The 24,004-nt window shown below is 47.6% G+C and overlaps 1 protein-coding gene across 4 annotated transcripts in view; it reads left to right on the top strand.

Moving 5' to 3' along the window:
* Nucleotides 1-24,004, top strand: part of GCC2 (GRIP and coiled-coil domain containing 2) — a 91,187-nt gene that overhangs the window by 49,130 nt on the left and 18,053 nt on the right. For 3 of the 4 annotated variants that reach the window (XM_078876324.1, XM_078876325.1, XM_078876326.1), the window contains 11 exons: nt 488-4,031; nt 5,703-5,791; nt 6,442-6,540; nt 7,142-7,261; nt 8,481-8,624; nt 9,877-10,144; nt 11,467-11,567; nt 17,258-17,335; nt 19,498-19,635; nt 20,462-20,583; nt 23,574-23,750. In XM_078876324.1, the coding sequence (XP_078732450.1) occupies nt 488-4,031; nt 5,703-5,791; nt 6,442-6,540; nt 7,142-7,261; nt 8,481-8,624; nt 9,877-10,144; nt 11,467-11,567; nt 17,258-17,335; nt 19,498-19,635; nt 20,462-20,583; nt 23,574-23,750 (4,880 nt within the window). The remainder of the gene's footprint in view (nt 1-487; nt 4,032-5,702; nt 5,792-6,441; nt 6,541-7,141; nt 7,262-8,480; nt 8,625-9,876; nt 10,145-11,466; nt 11,568-17,257; nt 17,336-19,497; nt 19,636-20,461; nt 20,584-23,573; nt 23,751-24,004) is intronic. The other variant, XM_078876327.1, reaches the window with a different exon arrangement.

The raw sequence follows: 24,004 nt of genomic DNA on the forward strand, positions 1-24,004 counted from the left end.
TACACAATGGCCTAATTTAGATGGACATCAATAGATTTGAACACCCACCGTGAAGCATACAGCGCATATCATTTATGGTTAAAGCATCTGCAGCAATAGCCAGGTCGGCCTGCCGGATTTTAACCGTGAACCTCTGCAACAAGAGGAATGCACTACCGCTGCGCCCTTTAACCTCCCCTACATAGACTGCATGGAATCATTAAATCCCTGGTGCTTGGTGTCTGCATCTCAGGGGGATTTTCGTTGAAAGACACTCTACTAGTATCAGTGATTGAACCTGGAACTTAAGTAACGTGGAATCACCCTGAACCTGTGCAGCAGTAGGTAATGGTGAGTGGGGACAGTAGGGCTTGGGGTGGGGCGATTTCACAACTGCGATGACCAATACCCCTCCTTAGAGCAGCAATATAACAGCAGATTCTTAGAAAAATGTAAGTGTCAGTGATTTTCTGCTCAAATCACTTGCCCCCCCCCCGCCCACATGTAGGCCGGCTCAGCGCGGCTGGAGCGTGAGCTGGAGCGCGCCCGCTCACGGCACCACGAGCAGGACGTCCTGCATGAGGCACACGCCGCAGAGCTGGGCGAGCGGCTCGCCGAGACAGCCGCCCACGCGCTGCGCCTACAGGCCGACGTGGAACGGCTCACGTCCGAGCTGGAGATAGGCCAGCGGGCGGGAGCCACTGCCACCGTGGAAGAGAGGGAGGAGGAGATGGAGCAGCCAAGACGGGAGAATCTGCGGAGCGTGGAGAGGATGGTGGCACAGTATGAGCAGTGCGGCGACGTGGAGGCGGAGGTGGAGGTGGGAGCGACAAGAGCGAAAATCCTGGAGCTCTTGCATCAGTTGGATAGGATGAAGGCCCTTCACTGTGAAGAGGTGGAGAAGCTTAGGTCGCTTACACATGAGGAGGTTGAGACTATTAAGGTGCAACACTGTGAAGAGGTGGAGAGGTCGAAGGCCCTTTACTGTGAAAAGGTGGAGCAGCTTCGGTCACTTTCAAATGAAGAGGCTGAGAAAATGAAGGCTGTGCACTGTGAAGAGGTGGAGAGGATGGTGGCCCTCCACAAGGAAGAGGTGGAGAAGCTTAAGTCACTTCCACATGAAGAGGTGGAGAGGATAAAGCTAGAATTTGATGAAGAGGTGGATAAACTCAAGTCTAGTCACTCTGAAGAGATGAAGCAGATGAAGATCCTTTACAGTGAGGAGGTAGAGAAGCTGAAGTCACTTCCACATGAAGAGGTGGAGAGGATGAATGCCCTTCACTGTGAAGAGGTGGAAAGGATGATGACCATCCACAAGGAAGAAGTGGAGAAGCTCAAGTCACTTCCACATGAAGAGGTGGAGAGGATAAAGCTAGAAATTGATGAAGAGGTGGAGAAACTCAAGTTTAGTCACTCTGAAGAGATGGAGCAGATGAAGATCCTTCACAGTGAGGAGGTGGAGAGGCTGAAGACACTTCCACATAAAGAGGTGGAGAGAATGAATGCCCTTCACTGTGAAGAGGTGGAAAGGATGATGGCCATCCACAAGGAAGAAGTGGAGAAGCTCAAGTCACTTCCACATGAAGAGGTGGAGAGGATAAAGCTAGAAATTGCTGAAGAGGTGGAGAAACTCAAGTCTAATCACTCTGAAGAGATGGAGCAGATGAAGATCCTTCACAGTGAGGAGGTGGAGAGGCTGAAGACACTTCCACATAGTGAGGTGGAGAAATTGAATGCCCTTCACTCTGAAGAGATGGAGAGGATGATGGTGGAACACTCTGTTGAGGTGGAGAAACTGAAATATACTCATCAACAAGGGGTTGAAAATCTAACATCTGCTCACACAAAATATGTGGAACAACTGAAGTCTGATTGTGGTGAAGACGATCAACATCAGCAATCAGTTCCGGGTAAAGAGGTTGAGAAGATGAAAGCACTTCACAGAGATGAGGTGGAACAACTGAAGTCTGATCATGGTGAAGAGGTGGAGAGGCTGCAGTCACTTTTTAGTGAAAAGGTAGAGAAGCTGAAGTGCCTTCACAGTGAAGAGGTGGAGAAGATGAGAGCCAATTATTATCAAGAGGTGGACAGTCTACCATCTTTTCACAGGGAAGAGGTGGAACAACTGAAGTCTGACTACTGTGAAGAGGTGGAAAATATGAAGACCCTGCATACAGAAGAGATCGAGAGACTGAAGAATGATCGGTGTGAAGAGGTCCAAGAGCAGACATCAGTTCCAGGTGAAGAGGTGGAGAGGCTAAAAGCACTTCACATAGATGAGGTGGAACAACTGAAGTCTAATCATGGTGAAGAGGTGGAAAGGCTCAAGTCTGCCAATTATGAAGAGGTGGAGAGACTGCAGTGCCTGTCCAGCGAAGAGGTGGAAAGGTTGAAAGTCGATCATAAACACGAGATTCAAAATCTGACGTCAGCTCACAGAGAGGAGGTGGATCAACTGAAGAAATATTATGATGAAGATTTGGAGAATCTGAAGTGCCTTAACAATGAAGAGGTGGGGAAAATGAGAGCTGATCATCATCAGGAGGTGGACAGTCTAACATCTGCTCACAGGGAAGATGTGGAACAACTGAAGTCTGACTTTGATAAAAAGGTAGATTCGCTCAAGTCTGCCCACTGTGAAGAGGTGGAGAAGCTAAGTGAAGCGGTGGAGAAATTAATAGCGGATCATCAGCAAGAGGTTGACGAACTCGTGTCTGCTCACAAAGAAGAGGTGGAACAACTGACGCGCAATCAATGTGAGCAAGGTTCAGTCACTGTGGAGAAACTGCAAGCTCTTCATAATGAAGAGATGGAAAAGATGAGAGCCGATCATTGCCAGGTGGTGGACAGCCTAACATCTGCTCACAGAGATAATTTGGAACAACTGAAAACACTTCCTGAGGAAGAGGTGGAGAAGCTGAAGGGCCTTCACAGTGAAGAGATAGAGAAAATGAGAGAAGGTCATCTGCAAGAGGTTGAAAATCTGGTGTCTGCTCATAGAGAAGAGGTGGAGAAACTGATGTCCAATCACTGTGAAGAGGTGTATAGGCTAAAAGTTCATCACAAGGATCAGGTTGGCAAAGTAACGGTTGATCATGAAGAAGAGGTGGAGAGACTGAAAGATCTTCACATAGAAGAGGTGGGGCAGCTGAGATGCGATTATGATAGTCGGCTAGAAAGTCTTCGGTGCCATCACGCCGAGGTAGTGCAGAGGCTAAACGATGAGCACCAAGTAGAGGTGGAAGGGCAGACAACTCTTGTCAAAGAAAAGATGGAAAAGCTGAGGTGTAACCACAGCGAAGAGGTAGAAATCCTTAAGTCTTGTCATCAAGACGAGGTGAAGAGGATAAGTTTGGCGCACACAGAACAGGTCAAAGATGTGAATTCTGTCCAAGCGGTAGTTGTTGATCATGCTGTGTCCCATCATGACAAGACCGAGAAGAAGGAAGGGGTGGAGGTGGTGGTGGAGCGGGAAGAGGTGCAGGAGATGACGGGTGAGGACACGCAGCTACACGCTAGGGAGGTGGAGTGGGGCACCGTGGCCAGTGTGAGGGCAAACACTGGGAATCGAGGGGGCAGCACACAGGATCAGGAGGGAAGCAAAGAGGATCAAGAGAGAATCTCTGATAATAGGGAGGGCAGCATAGTGGGAAGCCTGCGTGGCGTTCGGGCCATTTTGCTGCACCACTGTGCCTCAGAAGCAGAAAAGAACCAAGAACGTCTAACCAACATGGCAAGCCAGCTGCAGGTTCTCCTCCGTGAGATGGAGCAGGATGAAGAGCCCCCGGGCGAAGGCAATGGCGAGCAGGAGGAGGCTGCAAACCGGACATTGCAGAGCAAGTGGCGGGATCGGACGATGGATGCTGCGAGCAGGTTGAGAGAGACGCTGGAAGTGGCTGTTGAGACCAGCGGGCTGCTGTGTGGAGAAATGAGACGGCTGCTGGAGGAGGACAAGGTTGAGGAGAAGGAGGCGGAGGAGGAGCATGTGGTGGGACTAGGAGCTACTGGCTCTGCGGCCTCAACAGAGGTGGAGGAACTTCGCTCACAAATAGGTATGGTGCATTAATTACACTGTAACAATTTTTTATTTAGTTTTGTGTTCCTGGGTAGTCAGTTTTATTTCCTAATTGCTTATGCCTCCAATGTACAGAAAATGGATATTATTCTACACAAACTTTGCTTTTGTGACCAGGACAATCATGTTTTTAAATTTACCTATTGTCAATGAGAAAACAGGCGAATTTGTGTATTTTCATTTGCATGAAGTCAGAAAAAAAAACATATAAATCAAAATTAACATGTATTTATACTAAAGTAATACAAAAATTACTTCAAAAGATTTAGAAACCAAGGCGCACTACCACAGTTGGGACTGGCCATAGCAGGACCGACTTCTCTGTGAGGAGAAACAACGTCAAAATCCTGGAGTGCAATGAATTCCTAAAGAAGCTCAGTAGTAGGGACGAAGCGGCTTGGAACAGCTTTGTCGCAGTGGTTTGTGGCTTCCTGTGCAATCACAAGGTCGAAAACTATGGAGCTGGTTGGGACTGGTGAAGAACTAGAGCACAGTGAGCTGTAAGATGTCCCTCAAAGTCCATATACTTGATGCTCATCTTGATAAATTCAAGGAGAACATGGGAGCGTACTCGGAGGAGCAAGGCGAGCACTTCCACCAGGATATACTGGAATTTGAACACCGCTACCAAGGACAGTATAACGAGAACATTATTGGAGACTACATTTGGGGGCTGATTCGTGAAAGGGATTTACAGCATAATCGTAAATCTCGAACAACTACTGTCTTCCAAATATTTTGTAGTCATGGCGGCTGGATCGGGGTCGCCGCCTTCATAGCACCCTAGAGAGAGACAAGGACGTTCTACTGCTAGGGATGAAGATCACTCGTCCGCTTAGCCCTGCGGTCACTGCGAAAGTATCTGGATTGGTCTGTTTAGCCATGTATGTATGTATGTTGAACTTATTTTGCACCATAAGTAGCCAACCACCCTAATCAGAGGTGTGGGGGAAAGGACAACAAATTAAGCAGTTAGAAATAAATTAGTTTTCAACCCTTCCTGTATTACAAAAACCGTAGTTTTAAGACCATTCATTAAACAAAGGATAATAAGACCACTAACTCTAAGCTTCTGAGGCAAACTATCATTTTTCCACGGGTAGCTTAGCAGTAGTAGCAGTTATGTTTGTTTTTTTGCTATGGGAGGAAACCGGACAAGTTGGAGGAAACCAATGCAGAGCAGTGGAAGAACATGCAGACACCTCACAGTCACTAACCCAATCTGCAGAACAGGGGGAGAACATACAGGCTCCACAGAGAAAGGTGCCCGAGTTGGGAATTGAACCCGGACCTTCTTACTGTGAGGCACGTGTTACCACAGCGCTGCCACCCTGTTGTCTTAAGAGGGCGCTGCGGTGGCGAGATGCTAACTAGCTCGCCTGGTATATAAGAAGTCGTGGCTTCGATCCCGACCCTTATGCCTGTATATTTGGAGTTTGCATGTCTCTCTCCCTGTGATCGTGTGGATTTTTCTCCGGGTCCTCCGGTTTTTCCCTCCACATTTACAATCAACGTCACGCGTTTTGAGTATTTGGCTGCTATAAATTTCCACATGATAATAAGCCACTTCCTTGAGCTATCATATATGGCCAGGTCGCTTCTGAAAAAGAGCTCAGTGTTTAGCTGCATTGTGTGTTATCGGCGGCAGTTGCTCTGCGTGAGGGCGAGGAGAAGATGAACAAGATGAAGGCGGTGGCTGTGAAAGCGCGGAGAGAACTCGACATATGTCGTAAACAGGTACAAATCGATGCACTCTGTGTGACGAGTGATGGTGGAGATTGCCATGTGTGTGGTAATCGACACCCTGGACACCCTTGTGAAAGACGCATTCCATCTCGGGATTTTCCTGGTGAAATATAAAAGATGGTCATGATGGATGACTCGGACCACTGTCATCATTTTTTCCGGTGTTGATTATATGGAGACAATAATGGTGGTGATGATTGTGGAGAGCGGTGGTGAAGCGGTTTAGCACACTGCGCTACGAACCCGGCCACCCGAGTTCTATACCCACTCGCAGCCAAAACCTGTTACGATTATCTGAACATGTCCTGGGCCTCCCCTAGGTCGACTCAGCCTCAAATGAGTACCTGGTGTGGTGTGGAAAAACATCGGCAATAGGGAGACAAAGGCGGTCGGGCGTGGTGCTGGCCACCCACCCCCTCATGTGCCCTACCAGCCTTCAGAGGTGCTCTCTAACCGCACTTGTCCCAAAAGTCTGTTAAGGCTATACGGGGGATTTTTTTATTTGGTGATGATCATGGTGGTGGTGATGATTGGTACTCATGGTGATGTTAGTGATTAGTGACATTTCTATTGATGATGATGGTGGTGGTGATAGTGATAAAGGTGATGTTGCTAGTCGTGATGATGATGATGACCGGTAGGTTCAGCAGCTGACAGAGGAGTTGGCGTCTGTGCGTGCGGAGAGAGCCTCAGCCCTGGGCTCCCTCGCGGAGCTCACTCAGGAGACCAACAGCTTCAAGGTGAGTGTTTGCATATACTCTACACACACACACTGAGTGGTGGTGTCATGGTTAGTGCACTGCACTACGAACCTGACAACCTGAGTTTTATTTCTGCTCATGGCCAACATCGGTGACGAATTTCTATTATAACGAAGAACTAAACTATACTATTGTCTGAACTATCTGAACCAGTCCTGAGCCTACCCTAGGCCAACTCAGCCTTAAATGAGTAACTGGTGCAGTGTGTAGACATCGGCACTGGGAGTCAAAGGTGGCCGGACGTGATGCTGGCTACCCACTCCCACATGTGCTGTGGCAGCCTTCATAGGTGCAACTTGCTAACACCACTTTCCCCAACAGTCTATTAAGGCTATACGGGGGATCTTTTTCTTTGTAGCTATACCCAGCTACAGAACATGCGGCCACCTCCTTTGTGGGTGCGTGCGCTGTAAGCCACATGCTCTAGGTGGCGGTGGAGGCCGCACTGCATTGTCACAAGTTTCAAAAACGTGTTAGACTGATAGTGTTTAACCTTCAAACTCTTAAGCGATGAACCTCCCCTGGTTAAGAATCCAGCTCAGAGTTCTTTAGCCTCTTAGCTTTGTTGGAAACTGTGCAGAGCCTGCAGGTGGAGTTTGAGAAGCTGGCCAGGAGTCTTGATGAAGAGAGAGAGAAATCGAAAGCTGCAGACAAGAGGATCGAACAACTTTGCAGAAGTCTTCAGGGCAGTACGCAGGAGGTAATCTCGCGCCACACACACACGTGTGCTACAACAGTGATCATTGCAAAAGGACGGCCACTGGTGGCTCTGCTGCACTTGGCCTTGTAACCCAGCACTGCAGCAGGCAGCAAGGGTTGTCGGATCACAACTCCCTCCCTGCCGGTGTGCATCGTTGTTGTCGTCTCCTGGCTTGCCAGGGCATGATGGCAGTGCAGCAGGTGGATGCCTTTCCATCCGTATTCCTCCTGTATGGCGATTGAGCATTACTTCCCTTGCACGTGGGGGTATTCTCCGGGCACAACTCTGTACACTTGTTAATGGATTTGGCCACACGTATTGGACCGCAGAGCTTGGAGCAACTGTTTGCGCTGGCCCTGCCTGCCTTCTCGCTGTTCCGTGGTTTCCTCTGTGTGAAAACTGTGCCACGTTACAAATTTTATACAGCAGCGTTTTGATCTGCAATTTTAATCAATGACGCCCGCTAAATAACAATAAAACATTATTATTATTATTAGTTGACTTTGAACACATTGCATGGAATTCATCAATATTCGTCTTATCTCGTAATATAAGCGGGACTGACCCTGGATCGTGCTTTGATGGGTCACCACCTTGCGTAAAAAGTGTAATAGGCTGGTGCGGGGCTCTGTGTTAGCAGAGGGCAGTGCGGCAAATGCTATTGTTATACAGTCCTATGCTAAAACGTCTATGCTTGCCGCTTCCACCGACCCAGGCTTTTTGATGATCCAGCACTCACTAATTAGCTACGTTCTCACCAGCCATCGGTTACCTCCTCATCACCCTTCTGCAGCTATCACTACCATGGTTACTGTTCCCATGACCCTCCCTCATTGATTCCTCTACCCACTTTGAGAGCTCGGTCTAAGCCCAGGTACTGACTGTTTCTTCTCCACCTCACTATGTTTAACCACCAATACCAATATCCACCATTGCCACTAAGTGACGGTGACGTCACCATGGCGCCTGTGCCAGGCCGGGTGCACCACCACTACACCACCACACTACAGGTCACAACACTTACTCTTTTGGCTTCTTTCCGCACGTGCTGCTCAGCTTAGAAATTCTCCCTCGCATCACGTCTTTTCCTAAGCTCGTACAGTTACGCTCGTTGCTTCAACAGCATTGATGTGCCACGACTCATGCGGCGAGTGGCCCCCGGGCCCTGACGGACGACGGACGATGATGCCCCCCTCCCCCATGTGCGTGCGTGCATCAGTACGAGTCTGTGCGTGCGGAGAGGGAGGCCATCGCCGGCCGCCTGAACCTGGCCGAGGCCACGGTGCGGAGAATGACGGCGGCACTGGCGGAGGCTCAGAAGGGGCTCAATGCTGAGCGCAGCCTCCACCAGCACACGGCCACGGTGAGCGTGGCGACGACGATGACGGTAGTGGTGGACAGAAGAGCGACACGCAATGGCTGACTTAGGCCGCTGTGCTGTTTGTACATTCACTCTCACTCGTTCCAATCTGTACAGTCATTGCAAACTGTTGTGATGACACCGCCACTTAGTGGCAAATTGTGGTAGTTGCTGGTATTTTTTTACACGGTGGCTGAGCACAGTCCCAAAATGTCAAACGGCCAGTGACAACAGCAATATCAAGTTGTAATAGATACGAGTTAGTATATATTTTTTATTGAGCCAGGTTATAAGAGCTTTGGAAAAGGAAATTCCAAAATGGAGCAGAAAGAGAAGATTTGCGAACTTATGTGTGGTGAGTTAGTGAGTGGGTTTGGGAGTGTGTTATGACCGACAGTGTGGTGAGTGAGTGGGTGTTGTGAACTTCAATCAGTGTGGTGATTGAGTGGGTGAGTGAGTGATAGGTTAGTGTGTGAATGGGTTAGTGACCAGCCACCGCATGCCCAAGCAGCTTCTGTTTGGCCACTTGGAGGCGGCTAAACGGGCAAGGCACATGCTGCAGAACAGGTGGTTTAATGTGGTACAGGATGATGTGGAGCTGAGTGGACTTGCTGAAGACTGATACCAAAGAGTCAAATTTTTGGTATCAAAAACGGCCTCTTTGGAGTAGGCTCGTGATGGATGCTCCCAACAACAAAAAAAAGGAAAGAGGAACGATTCCCACATCAACGAGTGGAGCCCTGGATGGCTAAAACACAGCGAGTTGGCACAGTGGAGAGCACATCTGGTGTATCTGCCAGTCATCTCAGTCAGTCTACCCATGGTACCTGGGTCTATAATAGAGGTTTTTGGGTTAGATCCGTAAATATATAAATGTGTCGTTAAAACCTGCCACCACCCGACAGCCAACTAGTAAGGGTTGTCATGTAAACAGAACATGCCAATTCGTCACTAGTACAGCACACCGGTGTGTTGGAGAGCCAAGCCACAACATTTACATGTTCTTTTTACGTGACAACCCTTACTAGTTGGCTGTGTCGGGTGGTGGCGGGTTTTAACGACGCATTTTTATATTTACGCAGTCCAGTGACCTGTCCGCAGCGAGCCTTCGACATTTCACGTGACCTCAACATGCACCTCGCCTGGCACAAGAGCTTTGGTGGCCACTTAGTGACGAATGGCGGCCGTTTTTATGACCTTGGTTGAACACAACGTAGATTAGACACAAGTTAAGTGCACACGTATTTGCCTGCAGGAATCCCAGGCTGCCCACCGGGAGCTGGAGGAGAGTCGCCGGGAGCTGGAGGAGAGTCGCCGGGAGCTGGAGGAGAGTCGCCGGGAGCTGGAGGAGAGTCGCAAGGAGGCTCGCCGGGGCGAACTGCTGGCATTGGAGGTGGGGGACCTGGAGCGAGCAAGTTCCGACCTGCGCTCGCGCCTTGCCGAGCGAGACGCCACCGTTGCCGCCATGAGAGACCTCGCGGAGACCCACGGAGCCACCGCCACCACCATGAGGGCCGACCACGGTGGGAGAGAGCGGGGGGAGAAGGAGGGAAGAAGGGATGTGATGGTTGAGAGGGAAACACAAAACAAGGAGCGGAGCAGAGAAAGACATAAGTCATGGGAAGAAATGAGAGTCAAGACGGGACATTATAACTTTAAACTGTTTCACTATTTTATTTTACGAGATAAGGCCCACTGAGCTATATAGCTCTTATTCAGAAGCGATCTGGCGACAGAAGATGGCTCAACGAAATGGCTCATCACATGAGCCATTTCGTTGAGCCAAATACTCTAAACACATGTTTCTAAATGTGGAGGGAGAAACCACAGGACCTGGAGAAAAATCCACCCGACCATGGGGAGAGAGACAAACTCCAGATATACAGGCGTCATGGTCGGGATCCAACCCACGACCTCCTGCAACTCGGGCGAGTTGTAGGAGGAGACACAGGGAAACATGAACCATAGGGAGATGAAAAATGTATGTGGATATAAGACGAGGAGGTGTTAGACACAGGGAGACACCCAGGGAGAACCAGGGATGAGCACTGCCCTCATTCCTGGTTGAGCAGTAAATGCAACATTTGCATTGAACTAGGACCCCTATCTAACAGAGTGGGTCCTTGCCAATAATCATCTAGCAGTTCATCAGCATTGATTCAAGCAAAGCATGACTGCTGATAAGACTGAATGTCGAACTAGTCCATTTTTTTCTATCTACGTGGCTTTACCAAAAGACCCAAAGAATATGAATTCCTCCAGTCACGAAAGCTTTAAGTCAAGATTTAGTCCATTGCTGCTGAAATCATGCACTCCCAGAAGGCCATGCGACTGATGGGATGTGTACAAAATACCTTCATTATTACGTGGAGATACAGTTTTGGGAATGGTTCCATCTTGTCTCCCTATTTTGACCTTGTCTCCCTTGCACACTTGCATGCATACTGATGTATAAAGACAAAGATTCCCCATATAGCCTTAATAGGCTGTTGGAGTAAGTGCTGTTAGCAAGCACCTATGAAGGCCAGCACAGCACACGAGGGGTGGGTGGCGCACACCATGCTCGGCCGCCTTTGTCTCCCGAGTGGCAATATTTACACATCGCTCCAGTTACTCATTTGAGGCTGAGTCGACCTAGGGGAGGGCCAGGTCTGATTCGGATAATGGACACTGGTGTTGACTGTGAGCAGGAATCGAACTCGGGCTGCTGGATTTGTAGTGTAGTGCGCTAACTGCTACAATACCGCTGCCACACATGCATACACACACATTCACTTGTACATGCACACACATTCACTCAGACCCATGCCCATGCGCAATTTCACGCACAGGTGTATATCCACAGAGTCACTAAAAGCTTCTCTGGAGGCATCGGAAGAGCGGAACGGAAAGATGAAGCAGCTTCTTGTCAAGATCAAGAAAGAACTCGCGGATTCTCGTAAAACCGTACGTGCATTCAGATTTCAAATGGATAGTGTTCAACCAGGTGACAACACTTGAGACCAGGTGCTTCAACACAGAATTACTCGTGCTTTTAACTAAATTGCATCGGAAATCGCATAAGACTTATTTTAACTCGGATTACCTAAGATAGTTATGCAAAGAAAACAGTGTAAGTTAAGAGAGGGGTGGTCGGGATGAGCTTTATATCCGTGGAAGGTATTTATATAAAACTAGCTTATATACCCGGCATTGCCCGGGCCAAAAAAATATTTCAATACTATTAAAAATCTAACAGCAGTGCGTACTGACTGTGGTGGTACCTGCTATCACTACAGTAGTACATACTGACTCTATAGCAGTATTTATCGACTCTATAGCACAAAGTACTCACCTGACAGAGTGGCGTGGTGAGGCCTAGTCCCGTGCAGAGCCTCCGGCCTCGCCTAGATTGTCCAGCCGGCCGAGGTGGCACCTTGGCAGGCTGAGGCTGGGCTGCTACCCTTGACCCCCTCCACAGCCACAATCTCCCCGGCCGCTCTGCAGTAATATCTACGTACTATAGTGGTAGCATCTAGCGACTGTATATATTAGTAACTGCACCCATCGGGGTCGGGGGGACATCACACAGTGAAGATTTAAGCTCAGCGTTTAGTGTATTTTTCAAGCATTTCTAACGCGAAAGAAAATGTCCCCTCACTCCCACCGAAGGCGTGCGACTTGGCATGGGCCATCCCCCCCACCAAAGGCACGTCAGTTGGTATGGTCGTGCACACATCATCTTATCTAAAAAAGGCATTCTTTGTCTGTCTGTCCGTCTGTTTGTCCGTCTGTGTACGCGCGCTTGCGAGGGATTTTTGGCTCTAATGGTGGGGTTTATATCGAAAAAAAATTGGCATGCAGCACACCCTAAGCCCCACGGTGGGAATAGGCTATTCCGTTTTCCCATCCGTAAACTTTAAAGTAGTTAAAATATAGTTTTTGTACGATTTACCTTTATTTATTGATTTCCTTTTGCCACCAGGCGCGGGACAAAGCACACTATTGCGCATGCATGAAACACTGACAGGAGTTGCCACTGGCAACGCACACACGCCATAGCTGGAGGGTGGGGGGATTTCTCATTCGCGTTCAAAATGCAAAAAAAAATACACGCAACGCTGAGGTAAATTCATCAAAGTGTCATGTCCTCTTCTCTCACCCCCCACCCCAATGTGTGCACTTACTATTATAGGGTCGGTAGATACTAAAATTATAGCGCTTAGACAGTATTATTGTAGCACGGGGGGGGGTAGCGGCCCAGCCTTGGCCGGCAGGGCAATCTAGGCGAGGCCGGGGGCTCTGCACGGGACTAGGCCTCACCACGGCACTCTGTCAGGTGAGTACTCTGTGATAAACAGCAGATATTTACTGCTATAGAGTCAGCATGTACGACTTTAGTGATAGCAGGTACCACCACATAGTATGCACTGTTTTAATCATAGCCAGTCCCACCAAAGTCAGTATGCACTGCTGTTGTGAAAGCAGGTACCACTACAGTATGCACTGCTGTAATCATAGGTACCACCACAGTCGGTATGCACTGCTGTAGTGAAAGCAGGTACCACCACAGTATTCACTGCTGTAATCATAGCAGGTACCACCGCAGTCAGTATGCACTGCTGTTATCATAGGTATCACCACAGTATGCACTGATGTAATCATAGCAGGTACCACCATGATGTGTGCCTGTGTCTTTTTGCCAGGGCAACGCCAGATATCTATGTGTGTGCGTCGACGTGTGTGTGCAAGTCCAAGTGTGCATGTCAGTCGCTGTGTGTGTGTTACCATCAGCCCCACCAAAACTAAGCACCTGCCTGGGTATTTTGTACCATCGGACACTCCACCCCCACAACTCCCAATCGGTGATGGGGCAGTTGTGGAGAGCTTCCCATACCTGGGCAGTGTGCTTATGACCGGCTCCAGTTTAACAGCAGAGGTCTCACTCCGAATCAGTCGAGCAGCAATATCTTTTCATCAGTTGCGTAATGCTGTGTGGAAGCTACCTGGTCTGTTGCTCCGCACGAAGCTTCAGGTCTTTTCGGCCACGGTCATTCCCTCCCTTCTCTACGCTTGCGAAACGTGGACCCCCGTAATGGAGCATCTTCGCTGGTTAGAAACATTTAGGCTGGCATGCCCAGCCACCGCATGCCTAAACAGCTTTTGTTCGGCCGGATCGAGGGGGCTAAACGGGCGTGGCACGGGCTAGAGAAGAGATGGAGTGATGTGGTACAGGAGGACGTGGAGCTGAGTGGACTTGCCGATGACTGGTACCAGCGGTGTCAAGATCGGCCTCTGGAGGAGGCTCGTGAAGGACGCTACTGGGCAGTTGGAGGCAGTCGCCCTCCGACAACAACGGGGGGCGGAGGAGCGACGCTCACAACAACGAGCGGAGCGCCGGGTGGCTAAAGCACAGCAAGTTGGCACAGTAGGGGGCACAGGTGGTGCATCAGCCAGTCATCTCGGTCATCTCGGTCAGTCGACCCGTGGCACCTGGGTCTGCCCCGTGACCTCCTGCCAGCGGGCGTTCGACACTTCACGTGGCCTCAGGGTGCACATGGCCTGGCACAAGCGTCGTGGTGACGTCACCGCCACTTAGTGGCGAATGGCGGTTGTTGTTGTTGTTGTTGTATGTGTGTGTAGGCCAATGTGTGTGTGAGTCTATGTATGTGTGTGTCGATGTGTGTGTGTAAGTCCATGTGTGTGCGTGGCTCCATGTGTGTGTGTCTTAGTCGATATGTGTGTGTGTAAGTCCATATATGTGCGTAGGTCGATGTGTGTGTGTGTTTGAGTCGCTGTATGTGTGTACATCGATTTGTGTGTGTAACTCCATGTGTGTGTGTATCTAAAGTCAATGTCTGTGTGTGTGAGTCCATATGTGTGTGTGTGTAAGTTGATGTCTTTGTGTGTGTGGGTCAATGTCTGTGTGTGTAGGTCGATGTGTGTGTCTGTCTTTTTCACCTGGGAAACGCCAGGTACTTACCGCTAGTAAATAAATAAATAGCGCAACAAAAATCGCATTAAATCGCTAATTAAACTTATTAAAAGTTGACAGATGTGACAAAGGAATAGCGCTTGCTCACGGCGGGGCTTACGGCGTGGTACCTGGCTATGTTTATTCAACGTATACCTCACCGTGCGAACACACACAAACCGACAAACAGACAATTTTTGACTTTTATATATTTAGATAGATGGGTATTGTTTATAGAAACGCATACACGCAGAGGCACACGCCTACACAAAGACAAACAGACATTGTTGGGGACAGTGCTGTTCGCGAGTAGCACCCATGACGACCGGCATGACATGAGGGAGTTTGTGGCCAGCACCACACCTTTGTCTCCTTCGTGGAGATGTTTATATTGCACCAGGTACTAATTTCAGCCTGAGTCGACTACATACACAGCCAGTCACACACACTTGATCATCCAAACTCGCAAACACGTGTGTGCACAATCAATTCTAGATTTGAAGCTTTCGTGACTGCAAGGATTCATACTCTTAGGTTTTTTCGGTGAAGTCACGTAGGTAAAAATAAAAAATAAAAGTTAATAATAAAAATAATAGAAATAATAATAGAAATAAAATAATAAATCACGACGTTTCGGAGGCAACACAAGTCTCCGTCATCAGGTGGGACCGTCACAGCAAAAATTTACTGTATTATTTACTTTTATTTTTTATTTTTACCTACGTGACTTTGCCGAAAAAACCTAAGAGTATGTGCACAATCACATACAAATACTCTTCCCCACACAGCCACACACTCTCCTTCTCAATCAAACACAAAAATGCAAAGTTCCCCCTCTAGTCTTAACAGACTGTTGGGGCAAGTGCTGTTAGCAAGCATCTGTGAAGGCCGGCACACGAGGGGTGGGTGGCCCCATGCCCGGCTTCCTTTGTCTCCCCAGTGAAATTTTTTTGACACCGCATCAGGTACTCATTTAGACTGAGTTGATCTATTGGAAGCCCAGGACCAGTGAAAAAAAATCGTCACTGGTGTTGACCGTAAGCAGGAATCGAACTCAGTTTGCCAGGTCTGTAGTGCAGTGTGCTAACTACTGTGCCACTTCTCCCCACACACACATAAAGACAATCCAATGCAATGTAACAACGTTCGATTACATATACGTAGACTCACCTCGCACTCGCACACATAAAAGCACTCAAAATCACACTCGCGTTGCACAAAGTGGAGGGGTCCGGTATCCATGAGCATTAATGCCCATAACTTGAGCATTATTTATAATGTTATGATAAACTGTTATGACCGCAGTACTTATCTCTGACATGGAGCGACATAGACGCACGCAGCTCACTCTCGAAGCCGTGTGCGGCTACTGCTGCCCATGCCTGATTCTTTCTTGCATGGCGCCTCCTGCTGCTGCCATGAAGAGTTTTATTCACGGAGGTGGAGACCCACAATAAACTTGCGTGTCTACTCCTCATCTGCAAAGTTCACTCTTGCTCAGCACCAAACTGTAATTAACCTTGCAGCCAATTGGCTGTCATTTTGCAGCTGCCTGTCTGCAGCCTTGCAACTGATTGGCTGGTGCAGTGGAAGCGATGATGCGATCTTGAGCGACCTATGCCACTCACGCAGCGTTGCTATGTCACAAGTAGTTGACATTTTAACCGAGACCATTTTAGATCCTACGACAATCGCTATCTGTCGGATTTTACGCACATTTTCTGTACTCAGACCCTTATGTCACCAAAATGACAAAAAAATTACATGAAAAAAACAAGTACAACAATGAATAAAATATTAATCCAAGCAAAAACAATTGGAGTAAAAATCTGAGCGCTTGAATCAAACAATGAGAGGTGGCCAAGTGGCTCAGCAGGCTTATAATGGCCAATTCGGGTTAAAATTTGACTAAACCAGGCTCTCATAACGGCCATGGGAGAGGCAATAATAATGCCTTATTTTTATATATCACAGCGTTCATTCATGCAAAGTGCAAATCAAACACTGCCGTAGAATTTATAACGTGCACAGATTTCACATGGAGGCGCAGTAGACCACAGATAGGCGGGAAGCCAGCCAGAACTGGTACCAACAGTCTTCCAAGCTCTGCGGTCCTATATTGGGACGTATGTCAACTCTATTCATGAGTGGTGACATGGCACACAATGAGTTTATACCTCCCGAGATCTTTAAGGTCCATCGTGGCAAGAGTAGGCCATTGTGTGCCAGCTTTATGATCCAAAATTACCTGAAAATTATCCAGTTGTGATTTAAATAGCAACCTTTGTATGTTGTATGTATGTTGAACTTCTTTGGCACGGTACGTAGCCAACCACGCTCATCGGAGGTGCACAATCTTTGCCCTCTATTTCAAAGACTTTGGCTGGACCCCCCTGAAATAAGAGTTATGTGAGATTCAGTTAAACTTTCCCAGGTAAACAACGATCATTGTAGAAAATATGGAAATAACGTTTATACACGTGGGAGGAAACTGGTGCATGCGGAGAAAGCTCACACGCGCAATGAGCTGCCAACCACTGGAAAATTAGGGTTGGGTGTCCATCTCATTCTTGGGGTTCATAATAGCCGTGCAATGTGAGCTCATCACTATTTTCTTCATAGTAATGATGGGTTGTGGCCGAGTCGCTAACCCCGCATCGTTTAAATATCACTTTGTCACCAGGAAACCGAGCAGCAGGCCACTCTCGACACCTCACAGTCTCAGTTGGAGCAAGCCCAGCAACAGATGGAAGAACAAAAGGTATTGATCCTGTCACCCGTTCCTTCTTTTCTTCATTTGTAACTTTATTCGGGGACTGATCATTGGTGTCATTGTGTAGAATTTAAAGTTACAAAATAAGCAGACAATATGCCTCCTTCACATATCTGTCCCTCCACTTACAAAATTAAAGTATTAATTTCTATTTTGTTGGGTGCCAAGAAGTAATCGCTGGATGTACTACTTCAGCTCGCCTGTGGCCGAGAGATGTATATTTATGTTTATAATGTTGATTATATCCGTATATTAAACTTTATTTGAAGCTTTCATGACTGCAGGAATTACTCATTGGTTCTTTCGGTAAAGTCAGGTAGAAAGAAGATAAATTAATAATAGAATACAATGTTTCGATTGCAACACAAGCAACTGTCATCAGGTAGAACTAAATTTGACAGACAAAACACAGGCACGGCGACACACAGACAGACACAAGCAGAGAGAGACAACACAGTGACACACAACATAGACACACAGAGACCCAATGCCTCTGTGTCGAGGCCTTAAATAGAGAGAGGGGGGGAGCAGAGAGAGAGGTGGGTCTGCTGGAGCACCTGCTGGAGCAGAGAAATAAGCATGTCAATGAAAGACCCAACAAGACTGGTACATTTTAGAGAGAGTTGTGTGGAAATTCACCCCGAAGCGACCGAGGGAGAGAAAGAGCGAATGGACCTTTGAGAGCCTGGTAAATTTTAGAGAGAGAAATAGGCAGTTTTGGAAAACAAAATGTAGCAATTTTTTTGGAAATGTAATGCAATGCAACGCAACACAGAGAGTCGGCTAACACACAGTTAACGCATAAACTGGTTGATTATGATCTCCAAAGATTGCTAAATCTGAAGTTAAGTGTGAAATTTGACAGAGACACACAGAGAGAAAACAAACTTAAATACTCAGACACAGAGAGAGAGAAAACAAACTTACATCTTACCCATAGAGGTGGTTCAAACTTGTGTTGAAGCTTTCGTGACTGGAGGAATTACTCTTTGGTTCTTTCGGTAAAGTCACGTAGAAAGAAAATAAATTAAATAATAGAATACAATGTTTCGATTGCAACACAAGCAACTGTCATCAGGTATAACTAAATTTGCGAGAGAGACAAAACACAAACACGGAGACACACAGACGGACACACAAGCAGAGAGAGACAACACAGAGACGCACAGAGAGAGACACACAACATAGACACACAGATATGTCATGCGTATTTCTCTGCTCCAGCAGCTGCTCCAGCAGACCTACCTCTCTCTCTGCCCCCCCCCTGCTTGTGTGTATGTCTGTGTGTCTCCGTGTCTGTGTTTTGTCTCTGTCAAATTTAGTTCTACCTGATGACGGTTGCTTGTGTTGCAATCGAAACGCGGTAGTCTGTTATTAAATTTATTTATTTATTTTCTACGTGACTTTACCGAAAGAACCAAAGAGTAATCCGTATATCATTGTTGTAATTCATATTAGTATAATTATTTATGTTGTTATGCTTATTTATTTTTACTTTGACATTCGACGTAAGAGTGGTCTCTCCTAACTTTTTGCTCAGTGTATTGTCTTAAATCCGTTATGGAAGCAGAGTAATGACATTTTAATTTGCCACATTTCTAGCAGATAGAAATAAAAGCAACAAGAACTGTGTCTCCTGAAGAAAAAATTATTCACACATAAATCGGTGTTGTGCATTGAATTTCCTGTAACGTGAGTCGACTCGGGCAGATTATTGTCAGACTGATCATTGTAACAATTGTGGCGAGATGTTAACTACCTTGCCTGGTATACAGGAAGTAGTGGGTTCCATCCCAACACCTGCCGCATATTTGAAGTTTGCAGATTGTCCCTGTGGTCGCGTGGGTTTTTCTCGGGGTCCTCCGGTTTTTCCCTCCACACTTGCAAATATATATATATTTTGGCTGCTCTAAATTTCAACGTGATAAGCCACCTCTTTGGGCTATCATTTGTGGCCAGGTTACTTCTGAAAAAGAGCTATATTGCTCAGTGAGCCTTAACTGCTAAAATAAAAATAACTGCAATTTAATTACAATTAAGTTACAGAAACATGAAACGGTTATCGGGTGACTTATGTACTCATGCGCTAAAAGACATGGTTGTCGAGTGCGATGACGTGACACACCGCGTGGACGTTGCCGATCCCCCAGCTGCTGCTGGCGGAGGTGAGCGGGGAGAAGCACCGCTGCCAGGAGCAGTCCCGCGTGGCCGCCCTGCAGCACCAGGCCGCCGTGACGGCGCTCACGCTCAGGGCCGCCGTGCTGGAGGAGGCATGCTCCTCCACCAAGGTCGGTGGCTACGAGCTCGTGGGTTCAGAGCTTCGGGCAAAGGTCGGAGATCAAAGTTGAGCAGGAGGGGGAGCGAGAGGGGGCATTCATCCGCGCTCTTGCCTTGCGGTTTGACGAGCCTTGACGAGCCATCGCAACGTGTAGACATGAGACATGAATCGTTTATTTTTTTGTCTGTACAGTCTGATTTGCATTGTCTCGTTTGTACAGTCTGATTGGCTTCGTCTCGTTTGTACAGTCTTATTTGCATTGTCTTGTTTGTGCCATCTCATTTGCGTTGTCTCAATCATCGTGTATAATTTATTTTATGTATTGTTTTCCTGTCTTGTGTGTCTGGTTTGTGGTTTTTATCATGTTGCCGTGTTGTATTTCCTTTTTTTTACAGTCCTGTTCCATCTCACTTGTATTATCTCATTAATATTGTGAAACGTAAACATTTTTCTGTCTTGCTTTCATGGTTTGTGCACTGTCTTGTGTGTGTTCTCTCTGGTTTGCACAGGCGACTATGCTTGTGGCTATTGCTATTAACACTCATGTCTCGATGTGTCTTCCTGTCTGTCCACCTCTGTCTCCTTGTCTCTCACTCCTCCCCATGCACCCCCCCCCCCCCCCGCGTATCTTCTTGTCTCCCTGTATCAACCGTTGCCTTCCCGTGTCTTCTCGCACCTCCCCGCATCTCTCCGTGTTTCTCCGCGTCTCCCCGTGCCTCCCTGTGTCTCCTTGCACCTCCCCCCATTTCCCTGTGTCTCCCCCCATCTCCCCATGTCTTCTGCACCTCCCCGTGTTTCTCCGTGTCTCCCCTGCACCTCCCCGCCGCATCTCCCAGACGGAGTTGAAGTTGGTGCGTGCCGAGTTTGAGGCTTACAAGGTGCGCGTGCACAGTGTCTTCAAACAGCAGAAGTCTCGCTCGCCCGCCGTCGCCCCAACCGACCTGGCTGAGAAAGAGACGTGAGGCATTCCCTGGTCGCGGTTTGGTTTTTCGAATGGAGCGCACCCTCCTTTTACGCCGATAAGGACGGTTAGCTACGCACGGTGCGATAAAAGTCCAACATGCTTACGTGCATACAAGTGCTAAGAGACTCGCATCACATGACAACTCAGGTATTTTTGTGGTTTTGAAGGGCACCCCCAAGTGGCAGCTGTCCCTATGCAGGGTAAGGTGACTCAGCACCTGACCTACAAGCAATTGATAGCCTGCCACTAGGGGGCGATGATTGCGATGTGTAATCCGTAATTCAAGTTTCATTTATTGAGTAGTTTGGCTTAACTTTAGGGCACAAGTTCGATTGCACTGTCCTGAGAGTATAAATCCTGTCACCTACGGGGAAATGAAGAGTACTGGGAGAATGTGTAGTGAGGCAGAAAATCTTATTTTTGTATCAGTGACAGATTGGACACCGAAGGAGATGTCAGTTTTTAGTGTAGTATTTACTGAACACCAAAGCGAAATACAGCAAAACTAAACCCAACGTTATTTTACCAGGTAAGGCCCACTGAGCTACATAGCTCTTTTTCAGAAGCAACCTGGCCACAAATGAAAGCTCACCCGAGGTGGCTTATCAAGTGGACATTTATAGCAGCCAAATACTCTAAATGCATGTTTATAAATTTGTAAGGAAAATCTGGAGAGCTCGGAGAACAATCCCCATGACCACAGGGAGAGAGACATGCAAACTCCAAATATACAGGCGTCAGGGTCAGGATCAAACCCACGACCTCCTGTATACCAGGTGAGGTAGTTAACATCTCCCCACTTCTCTCAACAAGTCCTGTGAGGTGTAAATGTGTGTGTCGCTGACAACACGAGAGTGGTGTTACTTGTACCCCCCCCCCGTAGGCAACACCCTGGCCCTCTCTTGATCTCGTGTTCGAGACCCACGCAACCACAAACAATGCCACGGTTGTTGCAGCGGCATCACCAGTCAGCTTGTTCCACCTCGTTACAGACCGTATGGGGATCGTTGTCACCACCGCAGAACAGGCTGGTGAAAATGAATATCAACACTCACTGAATACGTCCTTTCTCTCAATGTGACTATTTACATTTAGTCCGGCTAGTAACACTGAGTTAAATAATCATGTCCGTTTCCAATGGAACAATAACTTTAAATCTTTGTTTATGAGCATCTATATTATCTTATTACAGTATAAAGGGACAACAGAATCACTCTTTCTTCCCTGTTCAAATTTGAGTTCTCAGCCTCACTGATGTCTCCTCCTCTGGCATTGTTGTCTCTTACTATCTGAACAGCCGTCTGTATAGGTGATTTCATTACATAAACTATGTCTGAATATTTTGTAGACATCAAAGCAATTGTAGTATTTGCGAGGAATATTTTCTGGAGATGCTCGTAAATTGCTAATTTTGCGGATAATGATATTAGCCAACGAATATGCTATGCGTGGCGTCTGCAGATGCTTCTAAAGCATCGAGAAGTTCTCTCTATGTCTCACCTCTTTTTGTCATCACTTTATTTCATTGCTTTATCTCGATCACTTTCTTTGCTTCACATTCTCTCTCATCACTTTATCTCATCACTTTCTTTGTCTCGATGTAGTAGTCATGTAGAGTTCCGGAATTGATTAGGGGATAGACAAAATCGCGGATAGCAAGTTCGTGAATAACGAGGAATATCGTATCACACTTTTAACAATCGGTAGAAACCAGTCGAAACCAGTTTGTGAACATTAAAGCTACTGATATTGCACAACCAAGCATGAACTTGCATTGACCCCATGGTACAGTGAGTGTTAGATCACCATCTTGTTACAAACCGAACAAGACACGTGAAAACATGCCACCAACTCAATTGTACATCATCAGCCAGAAAGAAAAAAAAAACACAGTTTATAGCGACCGGTGGTCTGCACCCTGTAATTAAATAGCTTGAGACGGGCTGTGGTGGTAGCCACCCATGTAGCCTGAATCCAGAACTGTGGAGGCACTGAGGGTTGGTGGATCACACGCAGAGATGTTTGTTAAACTCCCTTCCCGTGGGTGTCGAGGAGGAGCATCCATAACCCTGGCTCGCCAGGAGAAACAGTACAGCAAGATAGCTCAACGAAGTGGCTTATCATGTGGACCTGGTTACAAAAAATACCCTTGAAACTGCCTGTGCTGTGTGAGTGGTGTGTGTTGCCTGTGTTTGGCAAGTGTTGTTGCGTGTGTTCTTCGTGTGTGAGGAGCGATAGTGTTGTGCTTGGCGCATTGCACTACAAACCCAGTGACCCAAATTTTATTCCTGCTCACGGCCAACATCAGTGACAAATATCTAAAACAGTCCCGACACCTCCGCTAGATCGACACAGCATTAAATGTTGTGCGGTGTGTTAACAGCACGGAAGACAGACGGTCGGGCGTAATTCTGGCCAAAACACTGCCTTGTGTGCCTTGCCGGCTTCATAGGTACTTAGTTTAACACGTAGGCTTTCGCGACCAATATTATTCATAATCAACGTTTTTGGGTTTAGATCGCGTTATTTATAAATGTGTCGTAACCCTCCACCACCCGACACGGCCAGTCAGTAAAAAAGTGTCACGTTGACAAAAGACAATTAGTTCACTGCTTTAGCCCACCGGTGTGTTGAAGCGTGAAACCACAACATTTACAATTTGAGTACGACGTTTCGCTGGTAATTGCATCCAGCATCATCGGACAATTCGCCAGAATGGTGAGGCTCTGCTGTGTCTCCCGTTCTATATAGAGCACCCTGCTGCTGCTCTATATAACACACAGGTGGGCTAAAGCAGTGAACTAATTGTCTTTTGTCAACGTGACACTTTTTTACTGATTGGCCGTGTCGGGTAGTGGAGGGTTACGACACATTTATAAATAACGCGATCTAAACCCAAAAACGTTGATTATTCATAGGTGCTCGTGAACAGCACTTGCCCCAACAGTCTTTTGAAGTCTATGCGGGGGATGTTTGTCTGTTAGCGAGCGCCTGTCGGGGCTGGTGGATCAGCTGACGCTGCGGCTGCAGGAGACGCGCGTGGCGTTGGATGTGAGCCGAGGGGACGCTGAGGAGCTGGTGGTACAGGTGGAGGCTCTGACGGGGAGGCACGCACTTGCCCAGAGGGAGCACGCGGAAACGCAGGCCAGGTTGCAGCACGAGTGGGTCTCTCACACACACACACGCACACACACGAGTGGGTCTCTCACACACACACACGAGTGGGTCTCTCACACACACACACGAGTGGGTCTCTCTCACACACACACACACACGAGTGGGTCTCTCTCACACACACACACACACGAGTGGGTCTCTCTCACACACACACACACACACGAGTGGGTCTCTCACACACACACACGAGTGGGTCTCTCTCACACACACACACACACGAGTGGGTCTCTCACACACA

Source organism: Lampetra fluviatilis, chromosome 43 (assembly GCF_964198595.1).
Source record: "Lampetra fluviatilis chromosome 43, kcLamFluv1.1, whole genome shotgun sequence".
NCBI lineage: Eukaryota > Metazoa > Chordata > Hyperoartia > Petromyzontiformes > Petromyzontidae > Lampetra > Lampetra fluviatilis.